A 25,239-nucleotide genomic window follows, 5' to 3' on the forward strand; every position below is an offset into this window, starting at 1 on the left:
TTAAAAATTCTTAGCTCAACAAAAAAAAACCCAACAGGATTAAATCCTGAACTATATTCTTTCTTTCTAGTGTAATTACTCATTTTTTCCTTTATGATTTCTCACTTTTATTTGCTGAGATTTTTCTGACAATAAAAAAGGACTAATTACTCTGAATCCAAAGCTCCTCAAAGATCCTTGAATGACTAATAACTTACAAAAGCATTTAAAAAAAAAAAAAAAAAGTATTTTAACTACTTTAGCCAATAGTTTAAAAAACAGAAAAACAAACAGTTTTCTTAATAAATCTGTAGCTGCATACCTGAATTTAACAAACTTGACCCCACTCAACGACACACTGGATAGAAAGCGGAGTTCCCTCTCAGTAGACTCATACAGTTTCCTGTCATACGAAACAGAATTGAAGCAGTAATACAAGACAAGTTCTATGTCCGACAGAAACTCTGAACTCTGCTATTAAACTCCTCCACTCTGATACACCATCACACTTTATTACGTTTATTTGTTGACTTGTTTAAATTTTCTATTGGTTTTATTAAAATGCTGTTTGTCATTCATCTGTTGTGTTCCATTCTTACAATGCTACTTTTACATGACAACTCCCAGTCTGGATCATTAGTGTGTCTCATACTGATATTATAGTTTCAATAATACCCCATTAGTTTTATATTTAGTTATTTATTTTGATCCTGGGTGATCCCATTAATTTTCGCTAAACTTCCAAAAGGTTTTTGTCAAATATTATTAAAACAAAATAATGGCGACATTGCCCTGCTAAATAAGAACTTAAATGAATAATATTGGTTTAGTTTTAAAGATTTGTAAAAATAAAAACAAAAACAAAAAACACAAAGCAAACCCAAATGCTTTCAGGAGTCTCTACACAACAGCAAGAGAATCACTTAAAATAACAGCTATATTGCATTGGAGTTGCTTTATGGAAATTCATTTTGATCAGATGTAAACAGAAAAGAGTAATAAACCTGTCTGTGACAAGGCATGTTTATTTGTACAGCACATTTTATGCACAAGGCTATTCAAAGTGCTTCACATAAAACATTAAAGCATTACAGCGGCGTGCAGGAAGCATTAAAAACAAAAAGAATTTACACATGAATTTCACACATGTACTGGAATCCTAAAATACATTTCAGAGCAGTGGCGTGTGAGAGTATAAATGTCAGCAACAATCATTCCTGAATCTTGTCGGATTTTAGAATCAATCTGCTAGAAAATCTCAATCATTCGTGGAGAAAAGAATGTAAAAACAAGTGATATGACCTTCCACGCAGCAGCTTCAGAGTGAACGCTGGGTAGTTGAGAAAAATCTTTCTCTGGTTTCCTTGAGCCCAAAGTGCCTCGTCTGCTCTGTCTCCTTCACTAAGCCGACTGTAGCTGCCCCTCAAGCAGCAGTGCTTCTGGCGAGCACAGTGTTTTTCATATCTGCACCTCTTCAACTCTTGCAGAAGAGTTCCCTTATTGATCCTGCCAGTTGCTATGCGTGTCTCAAAGTAATGTGAACTATGAATGCAAACTCACATAGAACTCAGATGAACACATTACAGCCTCATCTCTTATTTTCAAGGTGTTTTAGTACAAATAAAAAAAAAAAGGAAAAAGAAATAATTTCCACAGTTTAATTTCTGCATCACTCTGTGGCTCCAGAGAGCTCTAAACAGCCACTTACCCTGTACCCCCTCATCTGTAAATATCTTCAGAGTTAATGTGTGAAAATGGCCAAAATATGAATAATGTTAAAAATCTACAATTAAGTTTTTTTTTCTCTTTTAAACTAGAACTGTACATAAAACTTTTAGACTGAACATAGGTTCAGTTTCTTCTCACAAATCATTTCAAAGCAGCCATCATCATGTGCTTAAACTTCTCCATGTCTACCTTCTTCATGATAAACGCCTTGTGTGTCTTCTTCAGTAACCCCACAGTGTCCACTATCATCATTCCTCTGGTGTGTGTGCCTGTCAGCTCGACACTAACAGGGTAACAGTCACTTTCTAGGATAAATGAGTCATCCACAGCTGCTGCCATGGCGTAAGAGTCACAGGAAATGAAGCCCATGCCTGCAACAAACTCCTTCTGGGAGCGTTCACTGTGTGACGCCTCCATGCTGTAGCGGAAGATCCGTTCCATGAAGCGAGCTTTACTGGTGTCCTGTGCCAACCAGGCATCACAGAAGTCCTGGGAAAATATTGACACAGAGAAACAGCTGCATTTACTGTATATAAACATTCATCAACAAGAATGCATTCAACAATAAGAGCACTGTACGATGTATAAAAGAAAATAGTTACCCAAGTTAGCTTGCTGTGGCAGGTGAACTCCCAGCAGGCCAGGTATGTGGGACACTGGTACTCATTCAGCACAATGTATGCAGCTTCTGGATCAGCAGCAAAATTGAATTCAGCACACACAGTGGTGTTTCCTCGAGCTGCAATACAGGAGGCAGACAGCACAGTTAAGACTTCTGATAGACCAGGATAACTTTCATTTCTTTCTGATTGTTTCTAGTGCCTCTTTTCCATTAGTATCAGCTCGTCTCAACTTACCTCGCCTCAACTCGTCTCAGCTTGATCCGGTTTCTTTTCCATTACAATTTAGTACCAGGTCTAAAATGGGCGCGGTTTGTGCAAAATCACTGTGATGTCAGCGATGTGCACAGCAAGCTCTATAGCAACACAGGACCAAGAGGCAATCTGCTACTTGGTCTGCGGCTTGCCGATCACTGACCATAAATTGTATCCACTTCCAGTCTCGTCTGTTTGATCCACTCCGACCGTTGTGGTCCTTGACCTGCCGATAGTCACTTTGGAGCTTTTTCAGCTTCTCTCGACACTGCAGAAAACTCCGTTGCAAGCCGTAGCCATTGAGTCGGAAGGCTCTTGATAGATTTTTTCATTTCGTGTCGCTCCATCTAGTTCCCTCTGTATCATTTCCTCAGCAATCAAGCAAAGAAATGTCTCCACCTCAATGTTGGACCACAGAACAACTTCCAGTGATATAACTCCCTGACCTCTGATTGGCCGCGCCCCTAACCATAAGTGGCATGCAGTCTGGCAACGTCACACACAACCCGACTCAGCTCGGGGGTTGAGGAGTTACAAAAAAGGTACCGGTAAAAAAGCCAAGTGGAAAACCCTGCAAACTGAGCCGAGGCGAGTTAGGTTGAGACAAGCTGGTACTAATGGAAAAGGACAGGGGCAACACAGTGGCAAATGAAAGTAAGTAAGAAGAAAAAAAAAATCACACATTCCCCCTTAGATTTAATTTTACAATGACCATTTAACCCAACATGTTAGAGGAAGGCAGAGCATCCAGAAAGGACCCATGTAGGTACAATAAGAAGATGTCCAACTCCACACAGAGAACCCCCAGCAGCAAAAACAACCAGGAACAACAAAGCCTGTTTTTTAATGTCAGAAATATATGATCAAATTGTCTAAAAGTAGTACTACTTACTGGAGCTCCAGTAAGTAGTACTACTACTACTTACTGGAGCTGTCCACATGTGACCAGATTACCTGATACATATTAATGTTAAGTAAGCCCAGGTTGTTTCTAACTCACACTTTTAAACGAAAACAATAAATTAGGAATCTTTCTTCTCATAACATTGTCCCAAACACTTCATTTAACATTTTGGTTATGATGAAGGTACCTTCCCTGAAACTAACAGTGTTTCACTCACACTCAGTGTTGCCTCCCATAATGTAAAGCCCTCTGAGTTTGCTTGGCAGAGATGGATCCATCCTCACAGCCAGAGCCAAGTTGGTCAGGGGTGCTGTGGCAACCAGACACACCTAAGAAAAGATAAATGCAGTCCAAACATTCAAGAAAACATTCACAGAACACGCAGAATGCTTCTTTATCTCTCACCTCTCCTGGGTTTTCATTAACAGTCCTGATTATGGCTGATGCGGCGTGCTCCTCCTGGATAAGATCTAGACCAGGAGCATTTGGGTCTGGGGCATCTCCCAGTCCGTCAAGGCCGTGGAAATGTCCCGCCTCAATATTATTCCCAAGAATGGGCTTATCAGCGCCTTTAAACACTGGAATCTGGTGAAAAAAAGAAAGGTGAAAAAACAGAAGGGTTCACAGAATGAAATATGCAAATATACTAAGTTTAAAATTCATCCTGCTCCTGTTGTGTCACAGTTTCCTAATCAAATTCTGTATTTGACTGTATTTAACACTGAGATTCTCACATTTCAAATTTGAGGTTGCACATATAACAATAGTGACATGTTTCTAAAATGGATTAATTTGCAAACACTTTGTATACGTTTAAAACTGCACATTGGCTATTTAGTAAATTATAATGTTTTCAAAAATATGATAACAACACGGTTATTTCTTTTGCTTTTGCAACTGAAAGTTAATCCTGTAAACCTGGTATGTATTCATTAAACTCAAGGTTTTCCTATTAAGTGAAGTGAACAAGCTGTCCAGTTTCTTTATGAAGTCATGCATTTTGAGAACAAAAACACATTGTCAGACAGTTTTATTAAAAGCGACTGACTTGTCACATGATGCTGTTAAATTTAAGTTAATGCCATGCAACACTGTCAGTAAAACAATGTCAGCAGAACGTCACATTTTAGATGCTAATCAGTACTTATTTGACATATAAAACAGATAAGGACAGAAGGAAGTTTATTAACATTTTGTTGGCACTTAGCAATAAATTCTTTTTTTTTTATCATTTAAAAAAAATTGTGAAAATATGGTTTTAGCATTTACTCCCATGTGACTGCTTTAAGACACATTTTGCAGGTTGGTTAAAGCATAAGTTTAAAAAAAGTCCATCTTTTTTGGAATATTTAAACAACAATGCTGACAAGAAATGAACGTGTGAATGAAAAATTCTTAATTCTTCTTTTAATTGTTTAGCCATTTAATTTAGACTTGTGAAAAAACACATTTCAAATTTAACTTTCTAACTTTACTTAATTTCTGTCACAGTAGATTTATACCCACCTCCATGCTGCTGCAAGCCTGAAGAACTCTCAATGTGTTCCTGCAGACATTTTCCACTGTGGTGTTTCCGTGCACACAGGTGATGGCCAGTACCTTCACGCTGGGGTCAGCAAGAGCCAGCATGATGGCCTGAGCGTCATCAACACCAGTGTCAACATCCACAAGGAGCTTCTTTCTCATCTTGGAACCTTCATTGACCAATATGAGCAAACTGTTAATCTGGAAAATGAATAAGCTTTCATTTTGTTAAGTGAGTTTACCTTCATGTAGTTAAAGACGACTTCAATCTTTTACATAGAGGGCTCATTTTTTAAGTCAGAGAAGTTATACAAAACATTATCAGAAACAATAGCACATACCTGTCGTGGTGTGTAAACTGCAACCAGCTCGTCTGGCAGTCTGGAGCATGTGGCTGTCAGCTGGTAATCTTTAAAACAGAGAGCAAGCTGAATAAAGAATGGGCTTAATGGGAGACGTGATGCAACAGTATTGAATTTGTTCAATTAAATCTTAAGGTTCTCCTAAATAAAATAAATGAATCTTCTGAAAAATTGATATGGATATCACTTTGCAAATTAACCCCATTAGCACACAAACAATGCTTAGAGTAACATTTTATTGAAAGAAATGACAAATAACAAATTTATCCATTCTTCTATCCATCTTCTACCGCTTCTCGGGGGTCGATTTGCTGGAGCAGCAGCCTAAGCAGGGAAGCCCAGACTTCCCTCTCTATTTAAAAAAACAAAACAAAACAATATAAATTTGTTGGTATAATTTTTTTGTCAACAAATTTGTTGGTAAAAAAAAAAAAAAAAAAAAAGCATTAAAAGTCCCTTTAATAGCTTTATAGTATAGCAGACACACACACACACACATATACATATATATATATATATATATATATATATATATATACATACATTCATTTTAGGCACATGAAATGCAAAAGGTTTGCAGTCATATAGAGCAAAATATAACAAATGAGTCCATTACAGATTAATTCAATCAGGTGTAACACCAGATTATGTGACTTTATTTACTTTATTGGGGGATTTTAATTAAGACTTCTATAGGCTGCATGTTTCAGCATATTTCGTAAATCGTAATTTCCAAACACATATTCATTATAGAGATTGTTAATATTAATCATTATCAACAATGATTAATACTAAATGAAGTCAAAACGCGATGCCATCAGTTTATTTCTACAAGATAGGCTGTTCATAAATTAGCTTGAAATGATGTGTCTGTAAAGTTCCCTGAGACAACATTGTTGTGAAGTGGCTCTCTTTTTTATACTGTCTATGCTCTGTACAAATAAAGCTGAATTGAATTAATGCAACGATGCAATATTTTTCACACCACTCGCCGGAAAGACAATCTGGGGGTCCAACAGTATTCCCCTAACTGTATCTGATGGACCACGAGGTGAGGATACACACCTGCTTTGAAATTTTTCTCTCCAGCTTGTTAGATACTTTCTTCCCAGTTCTAGATGAAAAATCCCGCCTCGAAAATCTTACTTTCCCGCGTGTAAAACAGATATTCGCGATGACTTCCGACTCACAGCTTCCGATTAGACACTTAAAGGGAAATGCATCTAAAACTATTCCGCTACTTTAGGAGGGGTACTGAACACGTTAAACTACAACACTGATCATTTTCAAATCTTGGTTTGATTATCTTACTGCTTTAGCAGTCGTACTGAACAGGAAGACAACTTCCATGGTAGTAATAACCATGTAACTACCGTGTTATTAATTACAACAGACCTGTGTTGAACTTGTTGAATGAACATGCTCACCTCCACACAGAGTAACAGAAAACATGAGCTGTTGCTGACAGCAACGATCTCCTAAAGAACATTTATCAGTTCCCTTCTTTTTCACTGCCTGCGTCTTCCTCTTCTTTGGGTTTTATTGGTGGCTAGAAAAGATTGGTGTGTGCTAATAAATCTGAAGATAAAACTAAAGTATATGGTCAAGTGGCCTTCCTTTCCTCTTGCTCCTTTCTTCCCACGTCACTCTTCTTCACAGTTTACCTTCTTCTTCATCGGGACGTTCATGGTAGTACAACAGTCAATTTGTATTACTGCCACCTACTGGAGTAGACTGGACTCTATGGTGGGCTCTTAAGAGAGATTGAACAAACATTTAAAACATTTTATTACAATAGTCTCTAATAATATCTAGTTTACCTTTCACTATCTTGTTTCTAGCAAAAGAGATTCTGTTTATTTTGATTAAACAATATGTTGATGCCTTCCTTCCAGTTCCAGCACTTCATTGTATATTCTAAATGTACATCTTTTTTGTCTCACTCTTGTCAAATTATCTTATTAAATTTAATTGAATTGTCAGTTGACAATAGTTTTATTATTTCTTATTTTATAGAATGTCTTTATATTTATTAGCTTTGAAATTTCCTCTCTCTGGAGCATAAGACTAAATTGCTGTCTCCCTTAGTGTTTAGTAAGTGAATACTGGTCTTTAACATATTGAAGCGCTCATAATATTCTGATAACTTCAAGCTGATATATTGATCAATTGGTTGTCTTCTTTTTAACATCTTTACAGTGTTTAAATGGAAGTGCTGCATCTGCTGGATACAAATAGTTTCATAATCTTTATAGTTATTTGTGGATATCAACTGCTTACCCAGAAAGTTTTGACTCATAATACTTTTCATGTCAGTAGTATTAAGATTTATTATTGACATTATGCATTTCCAGTCAGTTACAACAAATACCACAACTGTGTGATTGAGCATCGAGTCACATAATGTTTAGTTAGATTTTGTGCTTCAGCATTCTCAGTCTTCCAAAATAACTGTACAAAACTGATGCCCTTTCATTGTAGATTAACCCAATATGTCAGTATCAGCTTGACTATTCTTCCTTCCAGCAGTATTTCTCTTGATTGCACCAGCACTGCAGACACTGGGAGTCCTTTAAGAGCTGCACTGCATGTTGAAAGGGCCTTGCATTATATCTCACTTTATTTGCAGTTTTTCTGCTGCAGATCATAAAAACTGGCATCCACTTTAATTAAGTCGCAAATCAGGTTTCTAATCTAAAATTATTTAACATTACAACTCTTGAAAAAAAAAAATTATTTAAATCAGGGATCACCAATCCTGGTCCTCGAGGGCCTGTCCTGCAGGTTTTCCAAGTTTCCCAGCTGCAACACCTGATTCAAATCAATGTGTATTTAGCAGACATGAGCAGAGCTTGTCTGAGTCTGAGACAGGGAGTTTTTCAGCAGGGTCACTTCTAAAACCTGCAGGACACCGGCCCTGAAGGACCAGGATTGGTGATCCTTGATTTAAATTAAATAAAGCCTTGAAAAGTAGAAATTCTATTGGAATTCTAGATTAAATTTACAGACAGATGAATTTTGCATTAATAAGCCTTTATTCATTATCCAGGTTCAATCCATTTCTGTGTAAAGCATCCCGCTCAACAACTGATTGCATCAATAACTTATTACAGCTGTGACAACATCTGTCCGAACTAACCACATTAATATAACTTTAAGCAAAATTTCTCTAACTTTCTTTTGTTTGTTTGTTTCTTTTGGTATTGTACATTAAGGTCCACTCGAGCCTGGAGCTAATCAGTTGAACAGATGTTGTTGGTAGTTGGTGTATTGGTGTAATAAGCATTATTTTACTTAAGTGTATATGTGCTCAAGGGCAGGCTGAACTAAAGAAGAGAAAAAACAAACAAACAAAACCCCTCCAATGATATCAACCAGAAAGCTTTCTTTATAATTTACATGCAAATAAAATAATTTTTTAATGAATAGTAATTTAATCGAAATAATGGTTTCAGTCAAGTCCTGCATTGTTCAACCTGTAAGACCAACAAATGTTTTTGATTCATACAAAGCAAACTTTTAATGTTTGAACAAGTTAGTGCTGCATATAAACCTGCAGAAATGTCCTAAATATCTCTATATTTATGAAAGAAAATGTCCTATCATCATTAGAAGACCCTCAGAAATCACAGCAGACACAGAAAATCTTAGAGAAGAACTTCAGTCAGATGTGTAGTGTAAAGACATATGCTTGCTTTACAATGTGATATGTTAAAGACTTTTTGGATCATTTTTAGAGACTAATAACGAAACCAAAGCAGATTCTAACAGCTGTCATCCTGCAGCAATGTTTAGGTTCAGATCATGTGCTGTGTTACCAACAGTGGGTATGAAGCAACACATGGCAGTGTTGCATGCAGGCAGCTCCAAATGACAGTCATCTGTGATTACAGTTTGAAACTAGGGTAAAGTTTAGCTTAATTCAATACATCCTCACCAAAATGTCCAGTGCTGCCTCAAGTTTGTGCTGGTGTGTGTATTTCCAGACTTCTGTAGAGTCTCACTTACTTTGTGTAAATATCAACATCTGGTCATATATATATATATTGTTTTTTTCTTAAATAACCAGAAACCAAACAGAAGTAATGGTGTTAGTAGGCTGAGGAATATTTTAAATCATGGATTTACAACGTACCAGTGTAGTTTTTGTGTGATTGAGTCATCGTACAGAAGATTGTAAGTTTGTGTCAATATTTTTGTTACAGTAGAAGATAAAACTCTAAAACCACAAAGTTAAAGATGAATAAATGTTTTACAGAAAAAAGAAGAAAGAAAAGAATGCAGTACAAAGGAAATTTCAGCTTTCAGATAACATTTCAAGGTCTCAGAACTAAAAAACAAAACAAAAACGTGTCCATCATTAACAAGGTCAGGTGATGCAAATGACACATTTCTGCAAAGACTGACTTCACATAATCAGACTTCACCCAGCTCTGAAAATGAAAGCAATTGATGCCAACACTGATAAGGCAATAAGAAGACAGCAAACTATTTTTCACTGTGTAATGTAGTCAAAATAATGGATGCTACCAGTAACAGTATATTAGCTGAGCTCTGAAAGACCTAAAAAACTGCTATGTAGATTGCTAGAAAGAGCAAAACCTTAAAAACATGAGCAGCATGAAAGAGGCAGGTCCAAGTCTTGTAAAGTGTTACATGGTCTGGTTAAGGAAAAAAAAAAAGGATGAATCCTCTGTTGGTTGAAATGAAATTAAAAGAAAATGGCTGTAGTAAGATTCTAAAAATATCTCAATACATACAAATGCCTCAATGGTAGAAGATTATAATTTTATGTTGTCAGTATCCCAAAATATAACAATAATGATCATTTAAAAAAAATCCATGAATAGCCTCTAAGAACGGAATGAAGCAAAGATGGCCAACACAAGTGTAGAGGGTATATGTGAGGAAAAAAAGTAAAAAAAAACTGCATCAGATGGGTCAAAATAAAGACAAACGCCTACTCTCCCTCTCTAACTGTTAAAGTCACAGGATCATTTGAAATCAAAATTGACAAATACAAATACAGGCGTGATATATGGTTGCCACAAATGATGTCTTAAAGCTGAGTGGTCTGTAAGTTTTTCCTAGTAAACAAGCTAAAATGACGTCGATCCACACGGGCTGTACACCTCCTGATGCTACAGGACTGCCTGTACACCACCCAAAGTGTGACACAGAATGCCATATCTTTACTGATTTTCTCTGTGAAGTGGCTGTGAAAGGTGTGCAATTCTAGCACTACAGACAGGGAAGAGGAAACTGCTAGAAAACAATCTACAGTAGCACTGGCACTTGGACATTTATCATCTTTAGCACAAAACAAAGAGCTGCTGTTCCAGTTTGTGTTGGTATTTTCCTTTGCATCATTATCCCCTTTGAGTCTTTCTTGTGAGATAAGAGTCCACTTAGGTCTCAACCTTCCCATATGTCCCCTCTGGGGGGCGATACTGTTTGGGGAATGCTTTGAGCTGGAGAGAGTTAAAGGCGTATTTACGACATCCCACATTCTTCATGGTGTTTTCTCTCCTACAGCCCTCACTGTGGACATACAAAAGTCAGGTATTTTTATTTAGTTTTGGCAGCAATATTATGTTCCCTATGAGCAGTTTGAGACCGACCTGCGCATACAGTCCAAGGCCTGGTAGAAGACCTGCGGGGCCAGGCCATGCTCCTGCTGCAGAATCTGACACTGTTCCAGGGTCAGAGACATGGCCGTGCGGTCCTTGGCGCTCTTGCAGCTGGTAAAACGTACTCCATTCAGGCGTCGACATGCCTTTAAGGTATGGAGCAAAAGATCAGTTGGAAAAAAAGAAATTCAATTGTTGGGGTGGGACAGAAAGAAGATAAGAAAGCCCACCTCAGCTGCTTGCCACAGAATCTCCACATTTTTGCTTTTCTTGGCGTTCACGTTCTGACTCAGAACTTTGAGTAACTCAGGCAGAGTGGGGGTACTGCGGGAGCGAGGAAGGCCTGACGACGCAACACAGGAGAAATTGTAAGCAAGGTGGAGTTTGAGGATATTAGTTGATTGTGTATATTTGACTCACAGTCTTCTGGTAGGACTTCTTTAAACTGGTCGTAGTACGAACTGAGACGTGTCATGTTCTCCATGTTGACGACATCCTGCAGCGATGTATCGCCAAACCTGCATGCATACATTTATTTCATTTCAAGCATTGTGCAAATAAGGAATGTGCAAAAGTAGTTAAACATATTGAAGAACACTTCACACTTTACATGACATACTAATTCTTCATCAGGGCTGCACTTGGGGTTTTAAAAAGATGCAATGAGAACATTTTCATTGATATTTACAATAATATATTAAAATGTACCTTACTTTCAAGGTTTAGTTTGATCAAACTATCCTCCTTCCTATTTTTATACCCAACAGTCAACAATTTTTCCTCTTAGTCTTAGTGACTCACTTTTCAGCCAGTGTCTGCTGTTCATTGATCCCCACGTTGAACAGGACGGGCTGCACTCGAAGTAGCATCCCATTCTGGATCTCTCGAGGCAGTGTGTCAAACATTGCTCCAGGCATCGGAACCCTGACATTAAAGCCATTCCTGTTCCCTGTGATCACCGGCAGCATATCTGGGCCAAAACCTGATGTTGCCTGGGTAACCTTAAAGGTGACATTTCTCAGGTCCATCACTCCAACACTCATATCCTCCAACATGGCCAACTCCTCTCCTTAAAATAACATGAAGTCATGAAAAATACAGTTTTTATAACCATTATTAATACAGCAAGAATATTTTTTGTCTTGTTTTGTTTGCTTCTTTTAATCCTCTACAACTGTAAAATTAGATTTATTGGATATAAAAGGTATCGAATAGAACAAGTGCTTTTTGCTCAGTTTTGCAAAATAACCTCCTCACAAAACTACCCTTTATTTACTTTTCCTATATATAAATTCCTAATCGTGCATGCTTACACACATTCTGACACAAGTTACCGTAGGTGCTGAGCAAACTTTCATACTGAACCAACAGGCCGATGGTGTGAAGTTGCCTGAGGAAGCCTGAGTCACAGACACAGTTCCTAAGTTTGAGAACGAAGCCACAGATCAGAGCCGTCAGCTGCAAACAGAAAAGTTGCGTCACTGATAAGTAACAAAGTACTGCGTAATACCCAGAACAGCAGGAAAATGGGTTTAACGTATGTTTATAGAGAAGTTACTGTCAGATATTCACAGACCGTCTGGCAGAAGACGACATCGCGGCGATAGTGTAGCGTGAGGCTCATGGCGATGGTGGGCGCACTGTCCTGCATCAGCAGAAATACCATGGCTTTCTTGGCTTTGTCGCACATTAAAGACACGCAGTCTGAAAGTGTGCTGAGGAGAGGATACAGCGCATTGCTCCATTCACCTTTGGATAAACAAGTGGAGATGTCGAGCAGAAAGCTTAGTATAACAACAAGTAGGACAACAAATAAGCCAAAGGATTGTTCTGAAATCTTCATTTTCAAACAAAAAAACTTGTTTTAAAATTTTGACCAAAATATGAATGGTATTGAAATTGTCTGACAGGATTCATGTTCATCATATTACAGGCTAAAAAGCAGGTAAAACACAGACATAATATCTAAGTAGTGAACTGAGGACTGTTTAATATCTTAAAATACATTAATGTTCATGGAAATTTCCTTCAAAGATTTCCTTCTTTTAAAGAGAATTAGATTCCAAGCAAATGTTGTCTCGCTTACCCAATTCATACATGATCACATGGAAAGGTAAATGAGACAAATGTTAAAGAAAGTCTTGAAATTTTCCTTTAAGGAAAAATTGTTCTCACCTGGTGATGTCTTTTCAACCTCTGGGCTGCTATCTACAACTAGCAAAAAAGCAGAGACCATTTACATAAGAAAATGCCACTTCAACTAATAAATTATCTTTATAGTCAACATATAAGGGCTAAAACACTTAAGGAGTTATTACAATGATGAAAAGAACAGACAGGAGTCTGAGAGAGTAGTGTTGATAATGTTAGGGAAAATGTGAGTATAGAGTTAAGTGGAAAAGATCATGAACATACATCCTCTTTTAGTTATTTATTTATTTTAGCTCAAGATGTATCCAGAAAGCTTCCTAAGCATTAAATATTTATACATAGGAAGGATATCAGTCATCTGTGTAATTAACAGCTGTACCTTTCTTAGTGTTACTTGGCTCCTCATTGGCAAGCAGGAAGACATCCTCAGAGCTGCTGTCGCTCTGGAGTTTGTCCCGCTGCAGCAGCTGGTCCACTCTCTGGATTACACACTCCAAACTTTTATCTACATTTAACCAAACCTTCTCCTGAACACACACACACACACACACACACACACACACACACACACACACACACACACACACACACACACACACACACACACACATTAAAAATTAACACACTTTAACCAAACTTCAACAGAAAGACACACAGAATCTCCTTGTCTTACCCATTCTTCCTCATGTAAATCTGCCTGCATGGAGGCACGCTTGTTTTTACTCCCTTCACTGCCCTCAGGAGGAGCTACGTGCCGGGAGGGTGAGGTGGCAGCACGAGAAGGGGAGGTGGGGTGACGAGCGGGGGAACGAGATGGAGAGCGGGAAGAAGGCGAAAGGGAGGAGGAGGACGGTGAAGGGGTGCTTTGGTGAGATAATTCAGGGCGGGCTGCTGCCAGGGCGAGGATGGCTGAGGACAACAGCTTGGAGTCACACACGGTCACCACCTGACGGGTCTGCAAGATGAGGGGAGGAGGATAAATGTATAATAAGGTTAAGTTAAAAATAACGTGGGTCAACACAAATGTCTTTTAAAACATGGTGGCCATAATAATCTTTTATTTTAATATAATATAATATAATATAATATAATATAATATAATATAATATAATATAATATAATATAATATAATATAATATAATATAATATAATATAATATAATATAATATAATATAATATAATATAATATAATTAACAAAATTACATAAATATATTAAAGATCACTTCATATTAAAGGTAACTTACCTTCTCCGTTAAGATGGTCAGAGTTCTTTCCATTGCATTGGCGGAGCGCTCCTTGGCAGCTCGGGACAAACGTTCAGTATAGTAACACACTTGTGTTTTCAGAGTATTAATTTGACCGATAAGCTCTTTTGCTTTTACTACATCCTGAGGCTGGTAGGACATTCCTTTAGAACCAGAGCCAGCAGAACTGTGGGAGTACATTGGCGTCAGCAACAACAACAAAAAAAGACAAGCACAAAAGAGACAGTAAATAACGGATCAATTCAGGGAGTACACTTAGAATAGAAAAACACATAAAAACGACAACAACAACAAAAAAGCCATCTTGCAGGTCAGCTTATTTGATCTTACCTTTCCTCTACATAAGTCCTGATGGATTGAAGGAAAAAAGTGTATTTATAACTTCTAATCATTACACTTGTAGAAGAATACTTTATGAGTGATTGCCTTGGTCCACTCACTGTTTTCTGGCTTCTTCCAGCTTGGTTAACAGTTTTCGGAGGCCACAGCCTTTAAAGCCTTGATGATGTGCTGCAGGAGCCCCTATGGTCACAACATCGTAGGTCCTGTCTAATGTTGAGACAGAAAAAGAATCATGTGTGACAGGGGATATAAAACAAACAATATGTCATATTAAATATTAAATACACATAGTAAACATATGTTCACAAATACCTACCGTAACCAACCTCTCCCTGTACTCTCATCCTTTGGATATGCAAGTTAGTGGGAATGAACTCCAACTTCTTTTCAGCTTTCAAGGTGCTGGACTTAAATGACGGACCTGGGAAGTAAAAGATAAAAGAAAACAAGAGATTGTTTATATTTGTAAATAGAAGCTAGTTCTTTTACTTTTAGTACAAATATATGTTTGAAAGCCATAAAAGGTCATGTATTCCCTTAACCTTGATTTAACCAGTTTACTGTCACTTATTTTTAGTCTTTTGCTGCTTTGGTAAATCAGTTTAATTTTTCAGCCTTTAAGGGACCTTCTTAAAGTTGAGGAACCCACAGCTGCGTTTTGTCTAAGAAGTTTTGGAAGTCAGAATATTTATAACATTTTAAAAATGCATTACCTTCCTCTAACAGTGAATTTCAACAAGACAGTGTGCTAAAATGTTAATTGTGGTCTGAGAGTTTAGATATCTTGGGATGCCCATAGTGTTTGCAGAGTTCTGTTCCCAATGGTTTCTATTAAAACTTACACAAAACACAAAAAACAAATAAACAACCTTCTAGTTTTTTTAAATTTTATTTTCAATACTGTAATCTCCTAAAAGATATCTGCAGTTAACCGACAAAATGCTACTGATGGTTATGAGCAGATTTCTGCACCTTAATGGTGCTGTGTTAAATAACATCAAAGGTCCAAAACAGAAACATCTAACATCTAATATTCTTAAAAACTAAAATGAACCATTTATGTGCTGAAAATCTACATACATGGAAGCTGCCATATTTGTGCCACCAGTTTATTATGGTGTGACTGAATGAGGTTAATGCTACACCAGCTATTGGTTAAATCAAGAATAGAATTCAAAATTCTTCTGCACACTTGCAAGGCCATCCACAACCCCCCCCCCTTATCTGTCAGATCTCATTCATTTTGTCACCCACTTCCGCTCCCGCAGGTCATCCTACCCCATCCACCTCACTGTTCCCTTCTGCCATCTCAGTACCATGGGGAGGAGAGCATTCAGTCACTCTGCTCCCCACCTCTGGAATGCCCACCCACCAGACATCTGTAACACTGACTGTTTACATCTGTTCAAATCCATCCTCAAAACACACCTGTTCACGAAAGCATACTCCCTTTTAACCCCCCTGTCCCACAGTTATATGTTGTTTTTATTGTTTCTTATTGTTTTAATGCCTATTTTTATTATACAATGTCCTTGAGTGATGTAAAAGTTGCTTTAAAATAAAATGCATTATTATTATTATTATTATTATTATTATTATTATTATTATTATTGTTAAGTGAGGAGCCTCTCAGCTTTAAAACTGCACTACAGGTTTTTTGATAGGAGCAAGAGCACAGTACACATGTATGCAATTTTGACATAGATATCTGTATAGCAGTCATTGCTGCACCTGAAACCACCAAATCCACTTATGCATGTTTAATTCTGAAAGAATTTTGACCACTGATGGCCACTGTCCATTCACATCCGTGCCTAGCATTTGAAATCATGTTTATTCCCATCTTTACAGTTAGATGTCAGTAAGTTTTATACACTGTCCTTTTTAATATTAGAAAAGACCATACTGTGTACCAGGATTAGGACCTCACTGGACATCTTAAAAACATTTGTGAAACATGTTTTAGCCTTCGGCATTCAAATCTTGACCTTATTTTGTATGGTGTGTATATTTGCATGTTCCTGTTGTTCTTATTATCTTATTTTTCTTATAATTATTAAGTATTTTAAGTAAAATCTTTTACCTGTACAGCACCAAAGTCAAAGTTACTCTTAAGCATGTTATCTATCTATCTATCTATCTATCTATCTATCTATCTATCTATCTATCTATCTATCTATCTATCTAAAATATACATAAAATATAATGTAGTCAATAAATAAATAAAATGAATAAATAAATAAAATGTCATAGTAGTATGATAATATAAAGTACTATGAAAGTAATAGTAATAGTAATAATGTGACAGTGATGTGTTTGTGGCTCTTACCTTTGTATTCGTGCAGGTCACTTATGGTCTCCTGGTATGTGAGAATGATGGTCTGGTACTGAGTAATGATCTGCCTCCTGAGGTTCTCCCAGCATGGAGACAGCTCACCCAGTTCCTCCAGCTCACACACCCTGTGCATCACACACAGACACAGACACACACATGCTGACAATCAGGACTTCCAGCAGGGGCACTGATTATCTCTCAGCTTGGGTTTGTACGGCTTGATCAGTGACAGACTTGAATGGACCCAAAGATGAAACAATTAGAACTACTCAAATTTACTTATGAATATAACCAATAATGATACTTTAATTGTGGTGATTTAATAAGAGACTATATTTAGAGTAGCACACTTTTGTGAGATAAAGTATATAAAATGAGACAACAAGAAACTTTCTCTTATGACACACAATCTTGCTGATGCCTAACTTTTCTGATTAATCTCTAATCACAAGGACCTTTCCAGCTTGAACAATAAGACTGTACACTAAAAAGTTTAAACGTATCCCTCCATTTTTCAATGCTTATTCCTATGCAGGGTCGTGGGGTACTGGAGCAGATACTAGGTGAGAGCCAGGATACATGCTGGACAGGTTGCCAGTCCATCACAGGGTCAACATAGAGTCAAAGAACCAATCACACTCAAACTCCCTCCTACATAAAATTTAAAGTGACCAATTTACCCAAAATGCATGTCTTTGGACTGTGGGAGGCAGCAGAAGTTCCCAGAGAGCACATGTATATCCAAAGGTTTGGTCTATTCATCATTACAACCTGCGATTTAGCAAAGGCTGCACTGAAGCCCTTTGTAAACAGAAGATTGTACTACAAGGCTTCTGCTCATTTTCATGAGTCTGGTAATATCTCTGTAACATAAATGTCACCATAGGAGAGGCTGATGTCAGATTTATGTTCCTACCAGTTTGTTCTGACATGTGAACTTAGCAGTGGAATAGATTCATACAAATTTTGGGATCCATCTCTGTGCAGATGCTGATGTACCATACAAGCACATCTTTGAATTGATCTCAAAGTATCTAACAGAATTGGAGCAGCTATAAATCCCTGGTATGTCTGCACCAAATTATACCTGAGTTGTCACTCAATCACACGGAGCCAGAGTCTGAGTGTCTGCTTTTAAATAACATGCAATTGATAATAAATCATTAACTATACATAAAAGGTAAGTCAAACTGCAAGACTTAAACTTGTAAAGGGTTCTGTGGCCAGAAGGAGGTAACAGGTGCTTACAAAATAATTTAAATTATGACGAGCTCTATGAACAAATGAAAATTTCTGTTTTAATTTGATCTATTACCATTGCAAACATTTCCAGAAGAATTGACGACTTATTTCAGTTTTCAAAACAGCAGGATTTTTATCATACAGTAAAGCACAGAGCCATCCTCATTATGTTATTATAATATGTTTCCTACAAGTTCCTCCTCTAAGGAGCCAGAATTTCTTGCAGACTTTTGAATAGATCATTAGCAATAGCTCTGCAAGCTTTCTGGAGGTTTTACTGAGATTTTCTTTGAACACTGACTGTTTTCCACTAAATTTTAAGTTCATTGAGCCATTTAATGCTAATCAACAAATGAATTAGGCACTTTTTTTTTTTCCAGGAACCTCTTGCAAACACACAGAGAGTGTTTTCATTTCGTTAACCAATTTTCTAAATGTATCAACAAGGTGATTGCCAAAACAATATTCACTGAAAGCTGGGCATATCTGTGTAATGTGCTGTGCATCCTGAAAATTATGTCGTTAAATAGAAAATAAAATCTAGGAAAGACTTGACACAAGATCTGAGAAGTGCATGTGGATTGACCCACCTGCTATTTACTGGCAGTTGGTCAGGTCCAGGTTCAGCAACATTATGTGACCAAAGAATGAGGTCAGCTGACTACCTCAATATTGTGAATGAGCAATTTTTTTCCCTGATGGCACATGTGTATTCTGAAATGACAATGCTGGGATCCATTTGGTTCACACTGAGCAGCTCAGGGTGCATGAGACATCATTTTTACATTTGAAAAGGAGCACTTCAGAATCCAGACCTTAACCTCATCAAGAATCTTTGGGATGTGCTGGAAAAGGCTTTGCACAGTGTCAGACTCTCCCATCATCTGTACTACATCTTGGTAAAAGTAAATACAGCAATAAAAATAAATCTTGTAACACTGCAAAGGTTTATTTTTGGCCAAGTAGTGTATAATGGTCCCATTTAGATCAAATAGAAAATAGGACTGCATAATTTGGGATGGAACTTCAGCATGGTTGCTAACTGGATGTGCATAGTTCCTCATTTTTTTTTCAAAGGACTAAAATGATAAAAGACAAAACTGCAAGAGCTGAGGCTTGAAAACGTGAGTTTAAATACCAGAAGAGTGATGTCATACTGCAACATTCTTCTTTATTATAATGTCTATTCGTGCAACACATTAAGATCAATCTTTATTGTGGTGTATTCATCAAATCTGGCTCTCCTTTTCACACATAAGTATATTCAGCTCTGTGACTTCCTGCACTGATCACTGAATAGAACTGGGATTAGATACAGAATGACACTTCAAGGCTTTGCAGCTGCTCTTTAGATGTTCAGACCCTGCTTTTCAGGTCCTCTTAAGAACTTTTAGTAAATCTTAATAATCAGTGCCCCATACTGTCATTAAGTGATTTGTAACCAGCATCATTGCCTGTGCATGTGTTTCCACACTAGATGTTTGGAGAAAATGCTATAACTGCAAAAACAGTTATAGCTTATACATACACAGATAAAGTCTATAAAGTTAAACCGTTGCCATAGCTTGATTATATTTAATTTACTGTCTCTTGGAGTGTTTTTATTCTTAAAATCAAACCAAAAAAATCCCTTCATGAGTCACATATCCAACAAATCTCAAACTTAGTCTTCTCATGATTTCAACCATATTCCTTGCAACCCTTGATTTCACTAAGGAGTTATGAAAATGAATGAATGAATAAATGTATGAATGAATGAATGAATGAGTTCAGCTAACGTTTAATCTGCAGTAACTTTCTTTATAAACATAAAAGAAATAACTCAATTATGGGCAATCACTGAAGCCAATGACATTCGTTTACACAAAAACTGATTAAGAAATGTGAATTGCTTCACTTTCTTTCATTAGTCTTAAAAATAATTCGTACTAAGTTATACCTGACAGCATCCTCCTCCAACAGCAGTTTGACAAACTGTCGAGGAATATGCAGGGAAAGAACACTTTCAGCCATCTGCTCCAGGATCCGCAGGTGGTTACCGTCCGTAGTGGGGAAACGGTATGTCCGTGACATGACGCCTCCAAACACTGAAACAAATAGGAGTGAAGCATCACAGAGATGGACCATAGTGACAGTTTGCAATGCGGACATCGCCTCTAACTAAACTTTCCTCAATCTCACAGTTATAAGAAGATCAAACCAGCTATATGACCACATTTACTGACCTGCTTTCAGCATAGGATCTTTACATAATGATGATGATTTCGATTTGATGCTCGCAGATCCAGTTAGGCTTTCATCCACAGGAAGAACCATCTGTAGCAAAAAGAAACAATGTTTGCAAAAAAGAAATACAGCCAGTGCATTAAACTACAACAAATGGCAGATTTAAATAAAACTTAACAAGTAAAAAATTTGTATTATTTTCATTTTATCAACCATTTTAAAAAGGATATTACAAGTTCTTTGTATTTTTATTTTATTTGTATTTGTATTAATTATTCATTTTCATGTAGAATAGCACAAAACAAATCATTGTTAAAGAAATCAGAATTAGATTTGTATTTTATTTCTCACCCTTCCATTAATAGTGTCACCTCTCTGTAATCTTGCAACCGGCGCCCTCTGCTCACGTTTCTCCTCTATTTGCCAGGCAATGACAGTGATGTTTCCCACTCGCTCATTCTCTGATGATCTGAAACACAGTCACATCAAGTCAGGTCCACGGTCCAGAATTAGCAAGCTGCCAAGTGAATGGTTTATAGCCCCAGTGTGTTATATCTACCATCACCTGAGAGTGAGGTGCAGCCTGTGGTGTTTGTCCTGCAGCAACTCCTTTACAGAAAACATGGACGAACCGAGCATGTACATCTGTGGCACAAGACCACATACAAGAAAAGACCATGAAGGGCATTGTCTACATTTGTACAATGTTCCTTCAGAAATGAAGTTGTGAGTTACCGTGCCCTGTGCGCGGTCCTTCACATCATAGACAGAAAGCTTGACCTGAGTCTGCTGAGTGATGAGCGAGTCCTGAAAGAACGCTATGCTGCTCAGGAAGATGGGATTACTGGTGCCCTGAAGACAGACGGTGAAAGGTGGAAAAGTGAAAAGGCGGTAAAAGTCTCTGACAGCAAACAGGAAAAAAAGTTAAACCATGTTTGCATACCTCTATGATTTCAGTCTGAGCATGCTTGGTCCAGAAGGCCTGGGGCGGAGTGGTGCAGCTGACGGCCACAAAGCTGGTTGGCTTACGCTCCAGAGAGGGAGTAACCAGCTCACTGCAAGCTGCAGCACCATATAAACACAAGAGATTAAAAACTGTTGGATTTATTGGTGGGATGGTCTGTAATCCTTTACATGGGAGAAATGTTATACAGTATTTCTGAGTTGTTGGGGTTGGATAAGCAAATATATAACTCTTTAACGCCAACCAGTCAAAATAAAACAGGTTTTCCCTTAAATTATACTTTCAACATCTCGGCCTATTATTAACACATGTCATGGTCTATACTTTTCTTATTTCTAATATAAACATTCTTAAAAAAAAAACCCCAAAAAAAACCAACTAAATGTCTTCCACAAAATTTTATTCAAACCTTTAAAACAGCTGATTGATCAGAAGAGTCCACTTGGTGTTTTTTCTCCTGTAAATTTGTTGTTGGATCATGAAAACCATTTCTTCTTAGGAAGTCCACCTTCTAGTTGATGGCATTTCTTTTATAGCATTTTTCTTTCTTTTTTTAATAATTCTATTGCAAAGTATGACATTTTCTGGAGGGATTTGTCTGACAACTTTATATTGATTGGTCTAAATGCTATAGGTGCATTTGACAAACTCATACCAGTGCATACAAAATAAAACAAATAAGATAAAAAAAAAAAAAACAACAACTCCAACTAAAGAGAAAAATGGTCCTAATGATAAAATTCAGGGTTTATTGAGACCATGTGTGACAACTCATCCACTTCCTGTTGGCTGGCTGATACAAAGTGTAGCTACTGTGGACATGGACTGAACTCAACCACTGTAGGGGGCTTTTCAATCACAGGAACGCAGCTGTTCCATTCAAAACATAAAAAGTTGGTTCAGAACCCACAAATATCTGTCAAAACTGATTAATGGTTTTTGAGAAAATAGTTGGTCCTTCAAGACCACAATTCTAACATATCCAAGCATACAGTACATATGTGCCATCCGTTGTGACTTTTGGCTCAAAAAACCCAACACAGCAATAGCCAAATGATGTACTGAAGGCTTCAAGACAGTAATCTACAAACCAGTGAGTAGCACCCCAATGGCTCTGTTCACATTTTGCACAGTCTACAAAAACATGATTAGTGTGTTTTATGGTAGGAATGATTCAAATATACACATCTTTGTCAGTCTTTGTTTGAATTACTCATTTGAAACATGTAGTGTCATTCTAAGTGTTACAATTTATCATGTCAGAGGTGTCATAAAATGGTCTGTCTTTTTTGTGATTTTAGATGTAATAAAAAATAAAGGAAATGGATATAAAGCACACAGACATGTGAGTTGATTTGTGCAATTTTTTTCTTTAAATTAAATAACAATCAGCTGTTTCATACTGATAAAACTGGACTTTCAAACTGACACATGTTGGTGATTACTAAATTAACTGATCTATTTGTAGTGTGAAGCAACACAGTAATGAAATTTTGGAACTTACCCAAACTAAACTCCAGAACTGGTTCATCTGGATCTTGACTGTTGCCTGCTAGCCAGAGAAAAAGATGAGCCAAAATAATTCCATTACGTCATCCAGGATGTAAACTGGTTACTGTGGCGCTAGTTACTTAGTTACCTGAAAGAGCCAGCCCCATCATCTCAGCTGAAAGATCAAAGGTGTTAGCCCGGTAGACCGACCATGGCCGATGGCGGGGGCTGCGCTCCTTCCCGGACATGGTAGGTTCACGTCAGGACTGAAGATAGATTTTAGGAAAAAAAAGACCTGAAGAACAAAATGACCTCAGGATGATGAACCGGTTTGCCACCTTGTCCTTTTGGTCCTTTTGTGCTGATCTGAGCGGTCAGATGTTTGTTGGAAATAAACCTGAAAGAAAGACAGGAGAAAAATTAGACTTTCATATAGATATAATTTTTAATTAAGGTGAAACTTAAGCTAAAGAGAATTTTTTTTTAATTTTTTTATAAAGGATGTAATAAGTAATTTCTGCTTTAGTTCTAAAGTAGCATGGTGCTTTAATATGACTTGAAAAAAAACATATGTGAGCTTTGGTCTTTAATTACTTCTTGATTTTGCAAAGTGCTAATATATGCAGTGCGATGGTGCTCAGAGTGGAAAGTGAAACTTTTCACACAGCTGTGGGTTATAAATGTTGCACAGACAGCATTAAAATGAATTCATATCCTCTGTCTCTTTATTTTTGTGTCCCTGCTTTCTCTGCATTTAAATAAGGAGTAAAAGAAAAAAAAAAAACATTTTGACATCAAAGATATCTGTTTCCCAGACGTAACACAATAGTGGAAAAAACTGGTTTCTCACATGATAATCTAACTAAACTCAAAATTGTAGGTCTTACTAACTTCACATAAATTCTGCGAGTGCAGGATAAAGATAAATAAATGTGTATTAAAGGCAATAATTAAAATCAAAGCTTCTCTATAAAGATGGGACAAACAGACAGAAATTAATGTCAGGCAGTGTTTTATTCTGCAAGGGGAGAAGCTTGAAAGACACAGAAGAATACAGTCTTTTGAGTTTTTTTCCTCTTCATTTCATATTTCAATCTCTGCTTTGGTTTTTACAAACTTACAGAGCATATTTAGATATGTTGATTAGATAATATGCAGTATGTGGTCATTGGTAAGTGTACGCCGTTTGACGATGCAACTGTTATTTTTTATTATAACTGGTATACATAGCTAAATGTCCACTGAGCTGACCTTTAGTTGTCTTAGAAATTCCTCTGTGAACTTTATCTTTTCTCTCTGTGTTGGTTTCCTCTGGGTGATGTGGCTTATTCTGTGAGAGATTGTCTCTGTGTATTAGCTCCTGGATGAGACTGGCGATATGCACAGGATGTACTTTGGATCCAGCTCCTTGCTCCACTGTCATTTTAATGCCTCTTGTTGGCTAAATTTAACTGAAAACTATGTGCTAAATAGGCTTGTATATATATCATGTTACACTGTTCTAAAAAACTGGAGGATGGATTGAAATCAAAGATCTTGAGATCATTGGCACCATCCCGCAGTCAAGTTTTTAAAATGTCATCACCTTATTTGTTGTTCTGATAATTCACTTCTATATATACCACAATCTAACATCAAAATTAATATTATCTTAACAAAAAATCATCTATAATCTGGAAGACTGTGACTAACTGAAGGTAAAAACTGGAACTGACGCTACAGCACATAAGGCTGCTCATAGGGAGCAGGAAACTAAACTGTGCCAAGTGTGCCATAACAGGAGCCTTGGCTGCTCTGATACATTTTCATCCTCTCGTTGTTCTGTGTCTGTCCTTCTCAGTCCACTTAGGCCTTATCTTCTTGACACTTACAGCAAGCAGTCAAAGATAAAAACACTGCTGGGACCTCAAGTCTTTCCCTCACATTTTCCCATTTTAGAGACAAGATTATTTTCATTATCAGTATTTTCTTGATTAACAGATTTATGTCACAGAAAAAGCCAATATGGAGCTGTCTTCTCAGTACGTGTTCATTCTAAAAAAAAACTTATTGCTTTGGAGGCTGAGCAGAAGAAATACATTTGTACATTTGTAATATAGATACTTTAAAAAAATAACATGTACCATTGAGAAATACTGTCTTTCATTCACATGTGTGAACAGCAACTGCAAACTCAAATGTAAAGTGACATCTGCACATACAGAACACGCATCTGGGAGT

At 37.2% G+C, this 25,239-nt stretch overlaps 2 protein-coding genes across 5 annotated transcripts; both read right to left on the bottom strand.

Annotated features, from left to right (window-relative positions):
• Nucleotides 1-986: 986 nt before the first annotated feature.
• On the bottom strand, nucleotides 987-7,019 carry LOC306766708 (inosine-uridine preferring nucleoside hydrolase-like). 3 transcript variants are annotated; one of them, XM_079254528.1, is made up of 8 exons: nucleotides 6,800-7,019; nucleotides 5,663-5,724; nucleotides 5,352-5,419; nucleotides 4,993-5,180; nucleotides 3,892-4,071; nucleotides 3,704-3,815; nucleotides 2,310-2,446; nucleotides 987-2,196 (listed from the first exon to the last, which is right to left on the bottom strand). In XM_079254528.1, the coding sequence occupies exons 3-8, from the start codon at nucleotides 5,398-5,400 to the stop codon at nucleotides 1,849-1,851; spliced, it is 1,014 nt and encodes a 337-aa protein (XP_079110654.1). In that variant the 5' UTR covers nucleotides 5,401-5,419; nucleotides 5,663-5,724; nucleotides 6,800-7,019; the 3' UTR covers nucleotides 987-1,848. The 3 variants fall into 3 exon arrangements, with proteins under 3 accessions (XP_079110654.1, XP_079110652.1, XP_079110653.1); XM_079254526.1 differs by lacking the exon at nucleotides 5,663-5,724; XM_079254527.1 differs by lacking the exon at nucleotides 5,663-5,724 and having other exon boundaries at nucleotides 4,993-5,211.
• Nucleotides 7,020-10,780: 3,761 nt separating this feature from the next.
• On the bottom strand, nucleotides 10,781-23,267 carry inpp4aa (inositol polyphosphate-4-phosphatase type I Aa; the record flags this gene model as incomplete). 2 transcript variants are annotated; one of them, XM_079254564.1, is made up of 22 exons in its annotated part: nucleotides 10,781-10,913; nucleotides 10,994-11,148; nucleotides 11,233-11,345; nucleotides 11,423-11,520; nucleotides 11,804-12,071; nucleotides 12,337-12,460; nucleotides 12,579-12,751; nucleotides 13,178-13,210; nucleotides 13,533-13,680; nucleotides 13,827-14,108; nucleotides 14,399-14,585; nucleotides 14,860-14,968; nucleotides 15,078-15,182; nucleotides 17,091-17,221; nucleotides 20,278-20,425; nucleotides 20,564-20,654; nucleotides 20,916-21,033; nucleotides 21,130-21,209; nucleotides 21,300-21,416; nucleotides 21,508-21,626; nucleotides 23,033-23,077; nucleotides 23,168-23,267. In XM_079254564.1, the coding sequence occupies 22 exons, from the start codon at nucleotides 23,265-23,267 to the stop codon at nucleotides 10,781-10,783; spliced, it is 2,877 nt and encodes a 958-aa protein (XP_079110690.1). The 2 variants fall into 2 exon arrangements, with proteins under 2 accessions (XP_079110690.1, XP_079110689.1); XM_079254563.1 differs by having other exon boundaries at nucleotides 13,178-13,216.
• Nucleotides 23,268-25,239: the final 1,972 nt, after the last annotated feature.

This window comes from Telmatherina bonti (assembly GCF_933228915.1).
Source record: "Telmatherina bonti genome assembly, chromosome: 15".
NCBI classification, from domain to species: domain Eukaryota; kingdom Metazoa; phylum Chordata; class Actinopteri; order Atheriniformes; family Telmatherinidae; genus Telmatherina; species Telmatherina bonti.

What these genes read in the sequence shown, in the direction of transcription:
- LOC306766708 (XM_079254526.1), bottom strand. Translation starts at nt 6,861, where the DNA reads ATGTTCTTTAGGAGATCGTTGCTGTCAGCAACAGCTCATGTTTTCTGT. An exon ending in CAGTTTACACACCACGACAG is followed by an intron (nt 5,181 to 5,351) that starts GTATGTGCTATT and finishes TGGTCAATGAAG; the next exon opens with GTTCCAAGATGAGAAAGAAG. An exon ending in TATGGGAGGCAACACTGAGT is followed by an intron (nt 2,447 to 3,703) that starts GTGAGTGAAACA and finishes CCTGTATTGCAG; the next exon opens with CTCGAGGAAACACCACTGTG.